The 21,819-nt window shown below is 36.6% G+C and overlaps 1 protein-coding gene, 1 long non-coding RNA gene and 1 pseudogene across 3 annotated transcripts; 2 read left to right on the top strand and 1 right to left on the bottom strand.

Moving 5' to 3' along the window:
* Positions 1–3,928: 3,928 nt before the first annotated feature.
* On the top strand, positions 3,929–5,458 carry LOC145138001 (cytochrome b561 and DOMON domain-containing protein At5g35735-like). Its single transcript, XM_079072143.1, has 2 exons — positions 3,929–4,597; positions 4,698–5,458. The coding sequence occupies exons 1-2, from the start codon at positions 3,986–3,988 to the stop codon at positions 5,262–5,264; spliced, it is 1,179 nt and encodes a 392-aa protein (XP_078928269.1). The 5' UTR covers positions 3,929–3,985; the 3' UTR covers positions 5,265–5,458.
* Positions 5,459–16,236: 10,778 nt separating this feature from the next.
* Positions 16,237–17,762, top strand: LOC145140885 (cytochrome b561 and DOMON domain-containing protein At5g35735-like; annotated as a pseudogene). The gene is made up of 2 exons (XR_013722328.1): positions 16,237–16,905; positions 17,006–17,762. The product of XR_013722328.1 is annotated as a cytochrome b561 and DOMON domain-containing protein At5g35735-like (transcript).
* A 2,873-nt stretch (positions 17,763–20,635) lies between these two features.
* LOC145135889 (uncharacterized) lies at positions 20,636–21,177 on the bottom strand. Its single transcript, XR_013720111.1, has 3 exons — positions 21,070–21,177; positions 20,878–20,957; positions 20,636–20,800 (listed from the first exon to the last, which is right to left on the bottom strand). It is a non-coding gene; the product is annotated as an uncharacterized LOC145135889 (long non-coding RNA).
* Positions 21,178–21,819: the final 642 nt, after the last annotated feature.

The raw sequence follows: 21,819 nt of genomic DNA, 5'->3' as shown, positions 1-21,819 counted from the left end.
ATTGGTGCCCTGCCATTCGAGCTTGTCCATGGGAGAAAGTGTCGTACCCCAGTATGTTGGGGAGAGGTTGGTCATAGATTTATAGGAAGAATTGAGGTAGTCCTCCAGATGACAAGCGTCGATCTGAGCTGGAGTACCAGGTTGGCGACATGGTTTTGCTAAAGGTATCACCCTGGAAGCGTGTAATACGCTTCAGGAAGAGGGGTAAGTTGGGGCCCCGATATATTGGTCTATTTCGAGTGATTGCCAGGGTTGGCAACGTGGTTTACAGGCTGGATTTTCCTGACGAGCTCAGTTAGATTCATAAAACTTTCCATTTTTCTCAGCTTCGGAAGTGTGTGCAAGATGATTTGGTGCTGGTTCCCTTGGAGGATATTCAGGTTGATGATCGCCTAAATTATGTGGAGAGGCTAGTGACGATTTTGGATCGGAAGACGAAGGCTTTGTGTAAAAAGGTAGTGTATTTGGTCAAGGTTCAGTGGCAGCATCAGAAGGGTTCCAAATAGACTTGGAAACCCAAGGCGAAGATGCGAGAGCACTACCCCGATTTGTTCACAGTAGCGGACTTCGAGGGCGAAGTCTAATTCAAGTGGAGGAGAATTGTAACAGCTGGTCCAGGTATGAATCAAATTTTATATATAAATTTTAATTGGGGTGGCCATGGCATGGTGGAGCATCACCGCGACGTGGCGGGGCATTTTGAATCGTAGGATTCTAATGACCTGCATGGTGTGGTCTTGGGCACAACGACGTGGCAGGTGTTTTAAGTGAAAACCCTAATTTTGGGCCTTGGACCCTATATAAAGAACATTAAGGCTAGGATTTTAGTTTCTATCTTCCTCCCAACCACATAAACTCTAGCCCTAGCCTCCATTGAAGTTGTGAGCTCATTCTTGGTGCTTTTTGGTGATTTTTAAAGGAGAAGGAAGTTCTTGGCGTGGTGGTTGCTTGGAAAACATCATCTCTCCAGCTAACATATCCCCTGGACCTTGGTGAGTGTCCAAGATTCAACCTTTTTCTTACCATGTTGCTACATCTTTGGATTTTGTCCACTTTTTCCATGAATTTATGGATTTAAGTAATGGGATCTCATAAAGTTTGCAACTTTATGAACCTCCAAATCAAGTAGAGCATTTAGTGTCTTGGATCTGACTTATAATCGAGTTTTGATGTCATGCATGGGGGTTTTGGTCATAAAACCCTATTTTTGACCAAAAATGGAAAATGCATGCGTTGGACATGCATGTCCATAAAGCCACAGTTTTTATGGTCCCTTAGGAGCATGAAATCCTTCTGGAAACTTTGGAGGTGCAAATCTAAGGATTGGGTGCTTAATAAGAGTCTTGATGCCTTATGCTACCATTAGAGGTTAGGGTTGGGACATTGGCTTATGAAGGGTTTTGAGGGATAAAGTTGGAAACTTTACCTATAAAGACCATATGAAGGACCAGATCTGAGCTTTAGGAGCTCAGATTGTTGAAGAAAACAACATAATGGTTTAAGCTGTTCAGACTCATCACCACGGCGTGGTTAAGGTTACCACGACGTGGTGACTTGGTCAAGACCCACCTGTTTTGTCGGATTATGGCCATGACGTCGCCAAGGAGGCCACGATATGACGACTAGATATGTTGACTTTGACCAAGTTTGACCTAATGGTATTTTGGGTATTTGAGATATGGACTGAGATTTGGTCACTGTTTGTTGTAAAGGTGATCGGTAGAGTTTGTATTCAGAGTAACATGTTGATCAGCTATCTTTTCAGACGGAGAGGTGAATTTTCTTTTCTGTACTCGTGGGTCGAAGGCACCAATGTCGACCCACTAGATTGTGTATCCTATTATATATGATGTCGCTATGCTATAGTGATCTGTTATATCTTTATCCTGGTAAAGAGGAAGTTGCCATGCGGTAGTGATATGTAGATCTGCATGTTTGTCTGCTGACTGGTTATATGTTTATCTATTGCTAGATATATGTTAATTGTTATGTATATGTCGATATGATATGGTGGGGTTGAGACTATACTGCTTTGTGCTGTCAGTCAACTGACCAGGGCATTCCAACCGAAAGGTTGTGGGCCGGGGGTAATCCAACCAGGAGGTTGTGGACCCATTATATATTGGCAATCCAACCGAAAGGTTGTGGGCCGGGGCATTCCACCGAAAGGTTGTGGGCTGGGGGTAATCCAACCGAAAGGTAATGGACCCGATATTTGTCTGGTTATTTGTTTGTGTGGTGGTACTTTGGAGGAACTCAGTAAGTTTTGGCTTATAGTTTTAGTTTATTGTTTCAGATACTTCATATGACCGTGACAAGATGAATGCGTAATCGTGCACATCCTTCAGATTTATGTTATTTAGATTTTGGGACACTCTGATTATTGAATAATACTTTTGAAACAACTGTTTTGTAAACATTTATGGTTATTGGGATGTTTTTGAAAAATTTAAATTTACTCTAATTTTCTGGATATTACACCAAACATAACTTAAAATCATTGTTCTCCTTAACCAATATTACAACATTTAGAAAAATATAAATAACCTAAAAATTTATTTTTATTTACTGTATATTTTTACAAAAAGTTCAAAATACAAAATATTATCTTTTCTCATTCCCTTTCGCCATGTTTATGAATTTCTCCGAACTAGTTGATGATCTAGGGATTTGCCCAAGACGTTAAAAATCGGTTCTTTTAAAACGACAAAAACAAAAAAAAAAATCAAAAATGGACCAAAACTGCCATGGTCAACAAAATCCAGGGACCATTTATGTATAAAATAAAAACTAAGCCGATCTGTTCATCAGCTCCTCCCTCACATATATTACTGTTCATAACAATTTTATGCCTTTAATATGTATATTAATAAATAACGTTATTTAGAAATCATAATTGTATATTTATAAATAACATTATTTAGAAATCATAATTGAATTGTTCCAAGTTCCATGTGCTTCTTTGAAATTTCTATAAAGAATACATCAATTAAATATATTTACAACACATGTTTACCTCAAGTACTATCGTTTTATATTTGTTAAAACACAAACCTCGAAGCAAACCCAAGCCTTATGTGGCAGATTGATTCAATAATACGCAGGTTTGGTAATATAGATAAACAATGTAGCAGTTGGATGCGTCAAATGGAGTAGTTGGATTTATGATTCAACAAATGGGAACGTAAACATAATATTACGTCACCATGACATAATCATCACCAAGATTTCAATAATCAAACTTCGTGTATCTTTGCTCAATTATATATATTCTTTAATAGAAATTAAATATCCTCCTACAATTTCTTCATACCATCCTCCTATCCATGTTAAATGATGGCATGTGTCATATTTAATTTTCCTTAATTTTAATCCACATTTTACCATTTAAAATGGGTAGAAAGATAAATAGAACGGAAATTGTAGGAGGATATTTAATTTCTTATTTTTTAAAGATTTATTCTAATTACAAAAGGTTTTCTTTTATGATGCTGATCCATATTTTTTATCAGCTTCTTTTTCGCTATGTTATGAACGAAACTTGTTTATATTTATAATATTTGAATAAATGTATACAAATCTTTAATAATTGAATTCGATACTAAAAGCCGGATTTTTGGAGATAGTCAATATTCTTATAAAGTATGTGAATTATATTACCAAAATCATATAATAATATAACATAAATATAGGTTGATTAAAAAACGACAAAAAAAATTACGCGTTTGGAAAGTGATTTCCACAGTTTTGGTTAAAAAATAATAAAAAAAGTAATAATATAAAGCATTCATACCAAATATTTGGTCATATGAAATAATATAAAAAAACACAAGTAGCACACACATGACACATCAACCTTCGAGGTGTCTTCTAATTCGTAACCATAAAGAATCAGTCAACTCCATTTTTGCTTTATAAAAAGCTTTCCCAAGTTCTTGTTCTATCTCTCAGAAATACTCGATTTTGATCTTCAAAAGTTTAAAAAATGGGAAAATTTATACACTTTCTTTTTTGCATTTTGATATCGAATTCTATCTTATCTTTAGCTCAACAAGATTGCAGTTCTTATAACTTCAGAAACAATGAAATCTACGCAACGTGTGTGAGTTTACCTGTTCAAAACTCGAATCTTCACTGGAACTACCACCCGACCAACGGCACCGTCGATGTGGTTTACCGGCACACCGGTGTTTCAACGTCGACGTGGGTGGCTTGGGCTCTGAACCTAAACGGGTCGGGTATGCTTGGAGCTCAAGCTCTTGTTGCTTTACCCAACTCAAACGGATCCGTTCAAGGCTATACATCGGCGGTTACCAGCTACGGCACGGGGCTACAACAGTCTCCGTTGAACTTCGCCGTGCCGGCGATCAGGGCGGAGAGAGTGAACGGCGATGTTTTGATTCATGCGACTTTGGTTTTGCCTAGTGGGAGAACGAGTTTTAATCAGGTTTGGCAGTCGGGTCCGGTTTCTAACGGAGCTCCGGGTGCTCATCCTTTGGGTTCTGAGAATCGAAATTCGTTAGGAACGGTGGATTTCATCACCGGGCAGACTGGTGCCGGCGCCCCCGTTGGTGGTTCACTGCTTCACCGGAGAAACGTAAGCTTTTCTTCTTGAGTTCTTTCATATTATCTCTTTTAACATATAATACGCACAAGGTACAGGTGATTGATTAAATTATGTTTCGTTAATTTTACAGACGCATGGAGTGTTAAACGCTGTGAGTTGGGGAATACTTATGCCGATGGGAGCCATGGTGGCGCGTTACGTAAAAGTATTCAAGGTCGCTAATCCCGCCTGGTTTTACATTCACATCGCCTGTCAAGCCACCGCCTACGGCGTCGGAGTCGCCGGATGGGGTACCGGACTGAAACTCGGCAGCGACTCCGAGGGTATCAAGTACACTTCTCACCGGAACATCGGGATCACCCTCTTTGTCCTCGGAACTCTACAGGTATTTGCGCTGCTGTTGAGGCCGAAGCCAGATAATAAATACAGGAAGTATTGGAACATCTACCATGGCGGCGTTGGGTACACCGTCATCACTCTCGCAATCATCAACGTCTTTAAAGGACTCGATATTTTGGATCCGGAGAAGAAATGGAAGCATGCTTACATCGGTGTTCTTATATCCCTTGGCGCCATTGCAGCCATCTTGGAAGCTTTTACGTGGTTCATTGTTTTGAACAGAAAGAAGGAGGAGAAGCAGGTGAACGGCGCTCATGGAGCGAACGGTTATGGTCACAGCCATGGCCAGCCGGCGTAAGGCAGTGGAGGATGGCGGAGCTTCATGACTTGGTTGTTGCTCCCAGTTTTGGGTGGTAGTGATAGTTCATGTTTATACATCTGTTTTTGTTGAGGTTGATTATTGTTGGTATTTATATTCTTTTTTCTCATGGTTGTAATTTTTTACTGTATAAATAATAGTATAATCTATATACACATGTATTTGTATGTTGAGATTTACTTTGAAAACTTATGGAAAATATTAAATGTTAACCATTTTTTCTAAATTTTTTGATATTACATTTGTTCAAAAACTGGACATTTGAAGACATATTTCCAAGCAAATTTCTCTTACATAAAATATGTTTGAAATTTCGAACATCATATGATTTTTCGAACATTTTTTAGTGATAAAACATTTTCGTAAATAACACTGTACAATTTTCAAAAATAACGTGAAGCATGAGGGTGAAAACTCTTCTTCAAGCTAAGTAAATAAAATAGATATAACTTCGATTTTTTGAAAGTGTTGTTGATATCACATTGAGATCAAATGATGCTCAAGCAGAACAAAAGTCAAAGGTTGTTAAGAAATACAATGGTTGGTTGTATCAAACTTCATCAAATTCAAACGTAATACTTTGTTATGAGAAGACTACTTTGTTATGGTTGGTTGTCGTAAACTTTCTCGTATACTCATTTACCGATATGTTACCTTTCTTCAAAGGAGATTTTCTTTTTGAAGTTTTTCAATATATCTAAAGGGACAAAACTTTTCTTTCAACCTATTAGTTAATTCTTCCCAAGACCAGTTATAAACCACTTATAAAGTGTCTTCTTTCACAAGGTCTCTTATAAGGTATCCCACCATATTAATGCATAATTTTTGGGTAAACGGGAAGCATAAATCAACATCTCTTTCTTTTTAAGTCTGCTACTTTCTAGAACTCTTTCTGTTTCCTAAATCCACCGCATCGTAACTTTTGGTTTCAAGCTACCATGATAATCTTTGGGCTTACAGGCCATGAAAGACATAAACGATTACCCTTTCCATCCTTCCGATTCAATACCACTATCTCTAACATGAGATGAATCTCTGCCATCGTTATTACTGCTGAAAGATTTTCTCCTTGAAGAACGAGGAGAAGAAAGTTGTTAACTTTCTTCTAGACGTGTATCGAGAATACGATTCACATCTTCTTTTACTTTGTCTTTCATAGTATCCAAGAGATTTTGGATAACTTAAAGGGTTATTTGCGTTTGATTTATATTGTTTCCAAAATTACAATTGTTATTGATATCACTAGTACAAAACTGAGCTTTATCCACGTAAAAAACCCGCCATTATAGACATTTTATGCCCATTTTTTCATTCAACATGAGAGGAAAGCTCAGGTCATTGAAGATAAGTTATGCTTTCGTTCAGTTGTGGTGAGTATAACCCAAGAAAACCCGTTATTATAGGTCAAACTTGTTATTATATGGTAGAGTGTTTCTAGACATGTATTTATCTTATTTTGATAACCGTCATGAATAATACACTTATAGCAATGTGTTTTTTCCTATAGAGTCATAAATATTCACTTATAGTCACCGATTATACATATTATCATGACCATTGTTGACTTTTGGAGACACGAATGTAATTAAGTTATAAGGATAAAATATATTTACTGACATGTTTAATGGTTTATCATTGCTATTGTTTACATACACTGAGTCTCCCAAGATCAACAACATAAAAATTAGGATGTGTACGGTCACACCTTCGCCATGTCACGGTCCTCTGAAGTACCTAAAAACAAAACTAAAACTATAAGCCAATGCTTAATGACTTCTCCTAAAGTACCACCACATAAACATAACAAACAACAACATGTAAACATGAGCAACCAACCTGATTGGACTGCCTCGCAGGGCCTATAGCCTATCTGGACCACTCCACGAGCAGACGGCCTGACTGGACTGCCTCGCAGGGCTACGGCCTTCCCGAACCGCTCTATGGGCCATCGGCCTGACTGGACCGCCTCGCAGGGCCTTCAGCCTATCCGGTCGTCGTAGGTGATGGGTTTTGAGCATTCTAACACTCCTAAGGTGTACATGAAACCCTAAATGCTTTGGATCTATGTTTTCTCTAATATACATGCAAACTTTCAATATTCCAAATGATCATCCTAACTAGCATACAATGGAGTATCTTTACTACAAAATTCTAGTTAGATGACATACCTTTTATTGCAGCTGGAAACCTTGGACCTTTAAGAACTTAGCACCAATAGTTTGAATGCCTCAAATGGAATCACAACACACCTAGAACAAAGGATACTTTTGAGAGAGTATTTCTTACACCAAAATCGGCTCATGGAACTCCAAGGATCTAGTATGCCATTTTGGATGCTAAGGGGCTTCTTATATAGTGTGGCATGATTAGGGGTGACACCATGTAAACCCTAATGGGCATGACTTTCCATATTCCTTATGCTCCATGGGTTTAAACCTCCATGGATCATCCATGGGTCACCACATGGGTTTAGCCCAACTTAAAGAACTATGGATCATAAGCCCACATTATAAGAATGAATGATTTACATAATCAATCCCCATATATTTAATCAGTCTCTTTTGATCACATAATTAATTCCAAATTAATTCTTGATCAATGCTAATTAAATAATATGATTTCATATTAATATATTAGAACTTATAATATATTAATAAATCATAAATAACCTCTTCTCAAAAGTCTATCCTATCAAATTGTCTTGGTGATATGCTACCCAAATGGACCATGCTACTCTCGTGTCAAATACATACCAATTATAGTTATGGGCTTAGACACCTAATCCAATAGTAGGGAGCACCAATTTTGTTTGTCAAGAAGAAGGATGGTTCACACCAGAAGTGCATTGATTACCGAGAATTGAAAAAATTGACGGTGAAGAACCGTTACCCACTTCCGCAGATTGATGACCTCTTCGATCAATTGTAGGATGCATCTTGGTTCTCCAAGATCGATTTGTGGTCGGTGTATCATCAGATAAGGGTTAGAGAGGAGGACATGGAGAAGACCATGTTTCGGACTCGTTATGGTCATTACGAGTTCGTGGTGATGTCGTTTGGGCTCAATAATACACCGACGGAATTTATAGATTTGATGAATCGGGTATGCAGGCCAATGCTCGATTGACCAATTATTGTTTTCATTGATGATATACTCGTCAATTCCAAGACCAGGGAGCAGCACGAGGAGCACATTCGAGAGCTTCTAGGAGTATTGAGGTGGGAACGACTTTATGCCAAGTTCTCAAAGTATGAGTTTTGGTTACGATACGTTCAGTTCTTGGGACACCTCGTTAACCAGAGCGGGATTTTGGTCCACACGGCCACAGTTGAGGCTTTTATGCAGTGGGAAGTTCCAAAAGTCCCCACCTGAGATTTATTCAGGACTTTTCCGTACCACTCTTGGGATTAGCATGGTATTATATGGGATTTATTCAGGACTTTTCCAAGATTGTGTTACCCCTCAATCGTCGGGCGAGGAAGGGTGTTCATTTCCGCTAGGGTCCTGAGCAGCAGGCTACATTCGAGAATTTGAGGCGGAAGTTATATGAAACCCCAATGTTAACTCTCCCTGAGGGTGTTGAGGATTTCGTGGTGTTTTGTGATGTGCACATCACCGGCCTTGGGATGGTTCTTATGCAGCGAGGGAGAGTTATTGCTTATGTTTCTCGGCAGCTGAAGCTGCATGAGGTTCGTTATCCGAATCATGATTTAGAGTTAGGAGCAGCGGTGTTTTCTCTAAAGATTTGGCGACATTATCTATATGGGGTCCATTGTACCACCTACACGGATCACAAGATTTTATGATATCTCATGGATTAGCCGAATCTGAATATGAGGCAATGCAGGTAACTGGACGTGGTCGAGGATTATGACTGTGAGATTCTGTACCACTCGAGAAAAGCGAATGTGGTCGCTGATACATTGAGCCGCAAGACGGCTAGTTCCGCTGTTGGGAGAATTTGTATGAGGATTTCTATTGTTTCTCCATTGTTGGGTATGATTAGGGAGGCTCAGGTAGAGGGGGTCAAGAAAGAGAACTGGAAGCAGGAGCGACTCAGCGGCAAGATCGATAGGTTTTCTACCGACATCCGAGGGTTGTTGACCTGATAAGGTCGAGTATATGTACCAGATTTTGGTGGGGTCAGGCATGCTATACTGGAGGAGGCACACAAGTCTAGATTTTTGATACACGTTGGAGCCACCAAGATGTATCGGGATTTGCGACTTACTTATTGGTGGTCGTGCATGAAATAGGAGATAGTCTGGTATGTTGAGCGGTGTTTGACCTGCCGGATGGCCAAAGCCGAGCATCAGAGGCCACATGGAAAGCTTCAGCCTTTGGAGCTTCCCATGTTTGGGGTTGAGATTGTACTGCTTTGTGCTCTCAGTCAACAGACCGTGCAATCCAACCGGGAGGTTGTAGACCCAGTACGTTATATGCAGGGCAATCCAACCGGGAGGTTGTGGGCCAAGGTAAGCCAACCGGGAGCTAGGTTGTGGACCCAACATGCAATATTGGATATGTTATATGTTTGTGTGGTGGTACCTTAGGGGGAACTCACTAAGTTTTGGCTTACAATTTCAGTGTATTGTTTAAGGTACTTCAGATGAACGTGGCAAGGCGAATGCTTGATCATACACATCCTTCGGTGATATGTTTTTGGAGATTTTATGTTACACAGATCTTGATGATATTTGTATTGGACACTTAATGGATATGATTTTGATTTGAAAACAATGATTTCCTTTAAATTAAAAATGAAAAAAAAAATAATCATGTTTTTGGGATGTTACAGATATCAATCTGTATTCAACTTCATTTTCCACTAATTTGAATTAGCATTAACTAAAAGCAAAATCAAGTCAGTTCATAGATTAAATTTAATCAACAACATTAACATATTCGAATCAAAACACTCACGAATTCAAGTTTTTTTTATTGTACATCGACTGTGCGTTTGATAAATTCATAACTTTTTATTTTCATTGTATCGATCTAGATTAACATATTCGAATCTAATCTCTCACAAATTTATTTTTAGTTTATCGTACAAATACTATGCATCTGATAGATGAATAACTTATTTTTATCAGATATCAATATTAATTCAATAATCGATTAATTTAAATCAATTTAATATTTTTTTCTTTCCAGATATAATCTCAATTAAAATTAAAACGTGTTTTTAAGAAAGTTAAATCTAATCTTTTGAAATTTTATCAGTTCGTTGTGATCGTAGGGCTATTAATTGGTTCGTTGGTTCGTTCCCTGAAGATGGTTCGACAATAAACTCGTCTCTCTCTCTCTCTATATATATATATATATATATATATATATATATATATATATATATATATATATATATATATATACTTATACTATATTATAAAGGAAATCTCACTATTTCTAAAAATAGATTGAATATAATAATAATATTTTTTTAAGACGTTCAAATCATTAAGGCAATAGTACAAGTAACCACTAATAAAATAATATTATTTTATAACCTAGCCTTTTCTCCACGTTTGAACTCTTATAATTCTCCCAAAATCTGATCTCCTTGATTCTTTTCCATTGGTATCCACGTGCATTTAAAATTTGAAACCTTATAGATCCATTAGGCTTCTACAAATATCCTTAAATGTCGCATGTTTGATTCAATTTTCAAAATTTGAAGTCTACGTCCCTTTGTTCCTCTCCCCTACTATAAAGCCCACCGCTATCAGATCATTCATGCACCATGATGTCGGTGTTCTTCTCCCACCTCTTTCGATCCTGGAAACCTAGATCGACCTTAGGCCACAACTACTAGACCATGACTAATGAACTTTTATCCTTTTGGATTAATAAATTTCTTCAGTAAGTGTGTGAAACACCAAGATCATCATGAGAACAAAAGAGGATTATGTTTCCCCAAGCGCGTCATTAGATCAGTACGCATGTCATCCTCCCATTCAGTTAATATATGGTATGATTTATTTTGTTGTTCATCTTTCTTCTGTATGATTTCTAACCCTAACCCTCTTATGTGTTTCTTATTCTGGTAACATGTGTTAAATCTCTGGTTAGGATCAATGAATAAAAGAAACAAACATTTTTTTTAATATTTGTTATTTAGGTTTCCGGTACTAACTTCTGGTAACCCTAACCCTTTATGTACGTTTTTTTATATATCTTTGGTCAATTTTGATTTGATTTATTTTTTATAAGAAACTTATATCGATCTATTGCATAACTATTTTTCAAATTACATGAGTGGGTTTTTAAATTGATTTCAGAAAACATTGGAATCTAAGCCCAATGTTGATCAATTTGGCTTATGTGGAAGTATTTCTTGCAACAAACTAGATACAAGTTTTGTTACAAGGAAACACTAAATATATCATTCTCTTATAGGTTCCTGATATGAGATACCGGTATGTTTACATTTCATTTTTGTGATTTGTAATTGAGATGGTAACATGGTATATATTTAGTGATTTAGATTAGTGGTTTTTTGGTAATTTTCAACCAAGACAGAATTTGTAAGGCATAAACTTTTTCCAGTTTTGTATCGCTTTAACCTTTTTAACATTTCTAACTATTTTTCAACTTCTGGAAGCTTTTTTGGTTGTTTGTATCCAGGTATTCCATGTTTCTGATGATTTTCAACCATTGCTTCACCATGTATTCTGATGATGCTTTAATGATATACATTAGCATAATTGGAGCTCATAGCAATTGCAACTTGTTTGTCCTTATATTAGCAATTTAAAAACTACGTGTCTTCTACTTTGTCATTTAATTATGGTGTCAAATTTTATAAATTGTATTATGGTTTGTGTTATTCATCGTTTTGTCTTTGCTTAGGTGGCAGATTTGTTATCCAGGGTCCACGAATCACTCTAGAAAAGATAACAACGGTAACTTTGAACCCTTACTTCTCGCTGTCTATTCCTTTTTACCATATACAGATAAAAAATGTGAAAAAAATAAATTCTGGAGGATGTTCCCAATTGTTCATGCCTTTAACATTATGTCATTAATAGTTATCACCTTTACCTGCAACTCTGCAAGTCTTTTTTTTTTGTTTTTTTGCTACAGGCGACGTCACAAGGCCTTATGACATTTAAGGAGGATTGACATAGAGGTGAAATCAAATCTCCAACTTTATTTCAAGATGATTGCAGCTCTACTCCAAGGAAGAGAGTTGGATGTAATCATATACATTTTGAAATTGTATTTTTTTTTTCGTTCATGATAGGGGGTGGTAGAGAGCAGGCTTATTTGTTATTAAGTTTTTAAGTCTTTCTGGTCACGTGATTGTCACGGTGCTATTCAATAAAAGTTGGGTTTATGTTGTAATTGTAATGATAAGTTAGGTTTCATGGCTTTTGGTTCATACATCTGTATTTCAACAAATGTTGAATTTATGTTGTAACTTTTCGTTTGTATTTTTTTTCTAAATTTTAACAAGCATAAGTGTGGATCCAATATTAAAAGTGTGAACTTTTTTCAAAATCCAGTTTTGATTTATTTGACACTTCACACACACATAAGTGATACAAATAAGACATTATCTTTCAGCCCTAATTTCCTTCTATGATTGGAAATTATATGTGATTTTAGTTGTCTGATAAAACCGAACAATTTTGTGTTGAAATTACATTACGATTTCTTGCTATGATATTAGCTAATAAAATGAAAGTTCATTGCTATCTATTTATGTATTATTCATCCCTTCTTATTGGGCTGAATACATAAATAAAAATTAAACCATTCCTGTACTGAAAGTTTAATTATATAAGTGGCTAAATAAACCAACAAAATTACATTTCAATAAAGTTCATAACTAACTTACTTTTGGAACATAATATTTTGTAAACAAAACATATCGCCGAAAGAAATTATATACCCCGCTGTTTTGCGTGGGTCCATCACTAGTATATATATATATATATATATATATATATATATAGCTAGGTTCATTTTTTTAAACTAAGTATTGTGTTATTGTATGCATAAATGTGGGCCAATCAAAATTAAATAAATAATTAAATAATTAAATAAATAAATAAGGGTAATTTAGTCATTTGTTTAATAACTTCCAAAAATAATCCCTAGAATCATGGTATTTCTCCAGTTTAAATCTCATTCCCCTCTTTATCTAAAAACCGATTCTGAAAACCCTAAATTGAACAAATCGACACCAGCGACCCTTTGTGGGTTTGCCCTTCATCGTGTTCTTCATAGAGCGGGACATTTCGATCGATCGCAAGGGGGGCTGAGAAAGCGACTTCGGTACTTGTTCTCGTGTTTAGCGTTGAGATCGAGAGTCTCAGTAGGGAGGAGCTATGGCGGAAGCTCTGGGACAGTACCTCTCACAACATCCTGACCACTCAACCTCACGTGATTCCCCTCCACCAGCAAATTCGCGAAAGCAAGGGATTCTGCAACCGCCCAATCAACACCCTCCCCTGATTCGATCATCTTTAATCGGTCGCCCCTGTTGTCGCACTCACCAGCTAAGGTTCGTTTTTGTCCGATTTTTCCTGTTGTCGAGTCCTCCCTGATGTCGATTTTTTACTAGCTTTCACTCTTTCTTCTTTTCCATGGTTTCTGTTATATTTATTTGTTGTTCTATCAATTGATGCATAACTCTTTCTTTTTTTCTATGTTTCTTCGTTCTTCGATCTGTTCATACGGATTTTCAACAAACGGGATTCATGAATTCTTTGTATTCTGAAATTGGTTTCTGTGTAAGTTTGCTCGATTGAACGCGGTTGTTTACAAGTCTTCGCTTCATCGTATCCCTTAATAACTTATGTGAGTAATCACTGATTTAGTTAATTGTGATTTTAAGTTTCTTTTAGTGAAATATTCATGTATTACTGCTCTATTGTGATTAGAAGTAGTGGGACTTGTTAATTTGCGTGTTCGTAATTTTATGATGGGATTAGATGTAGAAACTCAAATCCTTAGATCAAAACCATGACTTTAGATCCAAAATGTTTGCTATAGTTAATGTGATGATGAATGAAATCGGCATATTGTGATTGGAGAAACATACTCATCAAATCCCTCCTCAAATCCTTGTATGTCTCTTTCTAATGTAATGGGTCTAGCTTCAAATGAAGTCTTTGATTTTTGCATTCCAAGTGTTTGTGAAAAGTCTTGGTTTGGAATTTAGAAGAACCTTACAAATTATAAGTATATTCTTGATTGTTGTCAATTCCGCATAACTAAATTAGAAAATTGGGACAAAATTGATTGTATTTTTTTTATTTAACTTAAAATCAAAACTGAATTGTGTATCTATACAGGTGATCCATTGAGTGTATGTTATGGTCTAAGGGTACAACTTCCCATTGCAACAACAATAGCAACAACCAAATGATTCAGATTCTCCCCGGAAAAATCAACCTGCTCTAACAGAATGCATACCGTAACTGAATCTTGAATTCCAATTCTATCAGAACGGAATCACGAATTCCAATTCTGTTGGAATGGAATATGGATATTTTTCTCACTGATTTATGCATTGGATTTGTTTCCACAGAAGCAGCTGATGCTTGAAGAATGGACCATGAAATTGAAAGTGATTCTTAGCAACATTATTCTTTTAGAATGTATTAGTGTCTTTGTTAGATTTTGATGTTTTTTTCCCGATTTGAAAGTTTTTTTAGTTTTATTCTTTAAAAATAAATGTAATTCTTAGCAAATGTTATATGTATTCTATAAGATTTAATGTAATTTTTGTTTTAATTCTTCAATTGATGGTTCGAGAACTTTGTTATTCTACAAGAAATTTTGTTATTTTTGAACATACTCAAACATATTCTGTCAGAATGTCCGAACTAAAAACCTTATAATTCGTAAACTCGGATTTTTAAAATTAATAGAATCTTTGATCCCTTAAAATATGCAAATTTCCTTTATTAAATCTATGTTAACTGACTAAAATACCCTTCTAGTTAAATTAGATGGTATTTTTCAATTATATTTAATTAAATAATATGTATTAATTATTTTCTTAAAATAAATAAAATGATTGGCCTACATTTATGCATATAATAACATGATAATTACTTTGAATAGAATAACCTAAGCCTATATATATATATATATATATATATATATATATATATATATATATATATATATATATAGAGAGAGAGAGAGAGAGAGAGAGAGAGAGAGAGGAGAGAGAGAGTCAGAGAGAGAGACGTCATAATAGTTTAATGTGAAGGGAATAGGGTGATCCCGGAAATGAAGGTAAATGTTGGAGATGGGAGAGAGTATATATAACGATAGAGATTGTTATGGTGACATGATTCAAATTAGGGTTTTTATTTCCATTTTCAACTAAATAACATAAATGGTCTCTAAAATTAGAAAATTACAAAAGAAAAATCGGACAAAACAGGGACATTTTTGTCATCCTACATCTATTAAATGGAGACATGTGGAGGGTAAGCATTTGAAGGGACTAAAACTGCCAATCATGAAAACCATGGGTGTCATATTTTAAAAACTTGACTAAATCATGTCAACCACATGGTTCAAAATTGTAATTAACTCAGAGATTTATCTAACCATGGCCATTGAAACTTGATCATTTTTGTAATATGATATTTCTCTTTGGTCTAAAATGGTTAACTCAACTTATTTTATTACAGTAGATCAAAATGTTCTGAATCTACCATAAAGATATAAATATTTGATAATCTAATTCGATGTAAAACACCGTCAGATAAAACGATTTTTTCTAGATAGTCAAAATGCATTCTAAAGCGGTTAGAGTTATAATAATAAGAAAATCATATATTATTGGAACATTCATACTCGATATTTGGTCTTATGATATGATAAAGAAAACACAAGTAGCACTACATCAACTCTTTCGAGGCTTCTTCCGATTCCTCTCAATAAAGAATCAGCCAACTCCATTTTTGCTCTATAAAAGCTCTCCCATGTTCTTGTTCATCTCTCAGAAATACTCGATTTTGATCTTCAAAAGTTTCAAAAATGGAAAAATTTATACACTTTCTTTTTTGCATTTTGATATCGAATTCGATCTTATCTTTAGCTCAACAAGATTGCAGTTCTTATAACTTCAGAAACAACGAAATCTATGCAACGTGTGTGAGTTTACCTGTTCAAAACTCGAATCTTCACTGGAACTACCACCCGACCAATGGCACCGTGGACGTGGCTTACCGGCACACCGGAGTTTCAACGTCGACGTGGGTGGCTTGGGCTCTAAACTTAAACGGGTCGGGTATGCTTGGAGCTCAAGCTCTTGTTGCTTTACCCAACTCAAACGGATCCGTTCAAGGCTATACATCGGCGGTTACCAGCTACGGCACGGGGCTGCAACAGTCTCCGTTGAACTTCGCCGTGCCGGCGATCAGGGCGGAGAGAGTGAACGGCGATGTTTTGATTCATGAGACTTTGGTTTTGCCTAGTGGGAGAACGAGTTTTAATCAGGTTTGGCAGTCGGGTCCGGTTTCTAACGGAGCTCCGGGTGCTCATCCTTTGGGTTCAGAATCGAAATTCGTTAGGAACGGTGGATTTCATCACCGGGCAGACTGGTGCCGGCGCCCCCGTTGGTGGTTCACTGCTTCACCGGAGAAACGTAAGCTTTTCTTCTTGAGTTCTTTCATATTATCTCTTTTAACATATAATACGCACAAGGTACAGGTGATTGATTAAATTATGTTTCGTTAATTTGACAGACGCATGGAGTGTTAAACGCTGTCAGTTGGGGAATACTTATGCCGATGGGAGCCATGGTGGCGCGTTACGTGAAAGTATTCAAGGTCGCTAATCCCGCCTGGTTTTACATTCACATCGCCTGTCAAGCCACCGCCTACGGCGTCGGAGTTGCCGGATGGGGTACCGGACTGAAACTCGGCAGCGACTCCGAGGGTATCAAGTACACTTCTCACCGGAACATCGGGATCACCCTCTTTGTCCTCGGAACTCTACAGGTATTTGCGCTGCTGTTGAGGCCGAAGCCAGATAACAAATACAGGAAGTATTGGAACATCTACCATGGCGGCGTTGGGTACACCGTCATCACTCTCGCAATCATCAACGTCTTTAAAGGACTCGATATTTTGGATCCGGAGAAGAAATGGAAGCATGCTTACATCGGTGTTCTTATATCTCTAGGAGCCATTGCAGCCATCTTGGAAGCTTTTACGTGGTTCATTGTTTTGAATAGAAAGAAGGAGGAGAAGCAGTTGAACGGCGCTCATGGAGCCAATGGTTATGGTCATAGCCATGGCCAGGCGGCCTAAGGCAGTGGAGAGCGGAGGAGCTTCATGACTTGGTTGTTGCTTCCAGTTTTCGGCTGTAGTCATAGTTCGTGTTTATACATTTATTTTTGTCGAGGTTTATTATTGTTGGTATGATTAAATTTATATTCTTTTTTCTCATGGTTGTAATTTTTTAATGTATAAATAATATGTTGAGATTTACTTTGAAAAATTATATAAAAATATATTTGACCGCATTTGATGACATGATTTAGAAGGTGGAAAAAGAATTAGTATAATGAAAGTTTTCATTGATTGATTCAACAACTAACTATATATACAACGCAATTCAAACAGAGAACTTTTAACAAACCAACTATTTGACCAACTAACTCTATAACCAAACTCTAAAAACTTAAAGTTAAATTAGAAAAATGTCCTCGAGGTTCTTTATCCTGTTAAATATCTAGTTGATTAACCCACACACACCCCTCAAGCCGGATGATATTGCAAAATTCCAAGCATGGAAATTGTTCCTTGATGATTTGGTCCACTCAAAATCTTTGTAAAGACATCAACTAATTGTTATTCAGTTTTTACTCAAGACAAAGAGATAAGACCGTGATGAACCTTTTCGTGAACAAAATGGCAAGTCTTACTCATTATTTTTCATGCGTTCATGGAACACAGAGTTGGTAGTAATGTAGATAGCTTCCAAGTTGTCACATTTGAGTGGAATCGGTTTGATATTTGTGACTTAAAATTCATTTAGTAAAAGATTGATCCAAGCTAATTCAGTTGTCACCCTCGACATGGATCTTTACTCAGTCTTAGCTGAACATAAAGAGATAGTTAACTGCTTCTTCAATTCCCAAGAAATTGGAGCGCCCCCAAACAAGATGAAATGACCACTAACATATCAGCGAGTTAAAGAACATGTTGACCAACCAGAATAACAAAAGATTTCAATATGATAATTTTGATATGAGTTCTTCTAGTAGCCCAAAAGACGTAAAGTTTCTAACGTCTCATTTTCAAAACAAAATTTCCATTTTTAATTAAGGATAAAATATTGTTTCCTAAAAACCAAGTCAATAAAAACATAAGTGTCAAACACTACAAGAAAAAGACCATTTTACGATGCGCAAACCACAACACTCATTGATTTATGTTACGCAAAAGAGAGTGACATTAAAAAAGTGTCATCTCTTCAAAAAATTGAAGGATTTAGGTCAGGCATTATTGCGTGCCTTTAAATTAGTGTCGCATGTAAAAAAATTAAAAACACGGAGGACACTTTATCTAAAATGTACGTCCTCTTTCAGTGTCGCTTTATAATTTCTATTCAAAACGCGCGTTTCTTAAAAGGGGGAAATGAAATTCTCTTAAAATTCTAAAAAATTTAAATACCCCGCTTCAAGATCTCCATTCGTTCTCTTCTCCCCTTCTCTTGCAAACCCTAATCACGATATCATCTCTGCTACAACTCATATAACCATTCTACAATTTTTTCTTAAAAACTCGCGTTCATTCCTGAAGATCACAAAATGGCGACCATCAATTATACATATATTGTTAGCCCAATACTTTTGTGTGTTTTTTGACGGCAACTGCAAGGTTCTAGTCAGGAACTTCAATCGATTTCTTGTGGGTTAGCTCGACACCCTTGATTCGCCCGGTTGTGCCGCATGGGTAAAGTATCCCCACCCTATCGGACTGCTATACATCTCCGCTTCAAGATATCCCATCTCAATGAAAGTGATTCAGGCCTCACTCCTCTCTCAAAGCGATTTAAGGTTTTTTGGTACAAGTTATCGACTAAGACACCGACGACTTAAGGTTTTAACTTTCACCACTGCTGCTGCTTCGTCACCTAAGCGAATCGACACTCATAACGCACCTTCCACTGCGACGAAGCACTAGGATGCTTTATGATTGGCCTCACATCAAGGTTCCACAGAGCCCAAATCATTCGAACTAGAAACCTTCAGGTACTATCACTACAAGATATGTCGACTCTCGAACGAAGATCTCACCTCCCCTCCCCTTTCCGACAACATCAGCTCCGACGACCTTAGGATTACTTCTTCTATTGCTCTAATTTACACGCCCTATGTCTTATTATGGTGTGTTTCGGTTGATTTTTTTCCCTATCTTTTCGTTCTTCTACCAGAACCCTATCTTGCTAAATCCTTTTTTCTTCCCGGCTTAATTTTTCTAGACCAAGATTTTGTAGACAGGAAGCAGGTGGCAGAGAAGCCCTAGACCAAGATTTTGTAGAAAATTTTGGTGTTGAATCAACAATTGTTCATTCATAGGTTTTCCATTTTTAATCATTCATCTGTTCTTCCCACCATTTTTATTAGGTTCTCAATTTACTTAACAGACTTTAGTTCAGTTTTTCTCAGGCACTCATACCATTACATGTGCCATGTTTGCTTTCTTGAGGCCTGGTGATGAGGTACTTAATCTACTCATTTAGAAAGCATAAAATTTATTCATTAATTTTTATTAGCTTTTGGCAGTTGGGTCATCATTGACCAGCTGTACAGTTTTACAATCACAAAAACAGGTACAGGTAAAACAAAACACATGAAGAAACTGCATTACAATTTACGTTTTACATTTTTCAATTACAAATTCAAATCTATCAATGAATCTGTCTTGGATCCAATTTGAAGATTGTTGAGAAAAGGGATGCCTAAACTATTGCTGCAACTGAAAACAGCTTCAGCCTTTGCTACCAAGCCTGCTGACCTGTAGAAATGAACAGCTGCACTCATGATGAACCTGTCTTGTTTTACACCAGCAGTACCAGTAATGGTTTCAAACAAAGAAATGCCTTTTTCCACATATCCATAGTCCAAGTACAATCTAAACATGGTTCTATAACACCCAACATCAGGTTCAGATCCTGTGGCGAGTAGCAGCTGATTAAAAAGCTTCTCCACTTCCCCCACCAATCCTGCTTTTGCATACACATAGAGTAATATGTTATAATGAGGAGCACATGATGATGATGTTTGTTTGTCCATGAAAGTAGCAATGGCTTCCTCTGCTTCCATATACTTGTGGTCAACTTAGGTCATCACTGAATGCAATGCAATGCACAGGGGTATTGATGTCTTTTTTCAAGTGGAGGGTGGGATTTGCCATTTATGTGGGACCGGACCAACATCGTATATGACCTCTTTGTGACACGACCACACGAGTTTTATAGCTTCAGGAGTCCCTATTCCTGCTCCTCTTGGATCTCCAGCTGGGCCAAACCTGATGAACACAACACACATTGTTTTGTTTTATAAAAGGAATGGAAAGGAAATTCCATTTATTTCTACTCCACTCACCAGTGATTCTGTGGTGCCCCTGTTGTCCTTGCTCTAAGTCCAGCATAAGTGGTTCAATTCACTGTTTTCCCAATCACCTCCTGGAAACCAAGTTCAACAACTCATCATCAGAATCAGATTAAAAACAACATTGCCATATAATAAATATCTATAATAAAAACAATTTCAGAATGAAAATTCCATGAATGAAACCTGAATAAACAATGGATCATTTGAAACGACAGCAACTGTTAAATGTGCATGCATCTTTTCAAGGACATCCAACACCAGTGGGAGTTGATTATCTTTGTACTCAGTAATCAATGAGAATCTGCTATTGAGTTGGGGCGTATTGTAGATCGTAGTTTAAGGTATGATAGTTTATTTACATGCTTAAGCTTCTATTTTTCAAACTTCTGGTCTTCTGGACTTCATCTTAATTTTTTTTTCAAAGATGTGATTTACATGATTACATCCATATATGGTCAGCATAAAGACATGGAATACCCATATATAGCAGATTAAATCTTGTCCCTATTAAGCTATTATGTAAACAAGAAACAGCACTTCAGAACAGTTATACTATACAGATTCATGAAAAAAGATATATAGCCAAACCAAACCTACTTGATGAGATTAACTTTGTACGGAAAGTAGGGCAGTAGACACTGAATCACTTTGTGTCATTTCAGGGAAATTGGTATGGTCTATTTTATTTTATTTTATTATATTTTTTATTGTTTTTATTTAATATGTTAAGAGTTAATATATTATTAAACAAATCTTTTTCGAAGGGTAATAGCAGCAAACTTGAAGAACTACCCGAGCAAGTTTTATAAAGCAAAGGGAAGGAGAGTTGGTTCAAGAAAAGGCTGAGGTTAAGAAGCTTGCAAGTTTTCTAAAGCAGGTTAGTAATAGTATTTCATTATTTTAGTTTATCACCTTAAAGAAATTATTTTTTCT

The sequence above is a fragment of the Lactuca virosa genome, chromosome 9 (assembly GCF_052849685.1).
Source record: "Lactuca virosa cultivar CGN04683 chromosome 9, Lactuca_virosa_CGN04683_v6, whole genome shotgun sequence".
Lineage (NCBI taxonomy): Eukaryota > Viridiplantae > Streptophyta > Magnoliopsida > Asterales > Asteraceae > Lactuca > Lactuca virosa.
The sequence above is the reverse complement of the archived record's forward strand: the minus strand, read 5'-3'. Positions and strand labels throughout refer to the sequence as shown.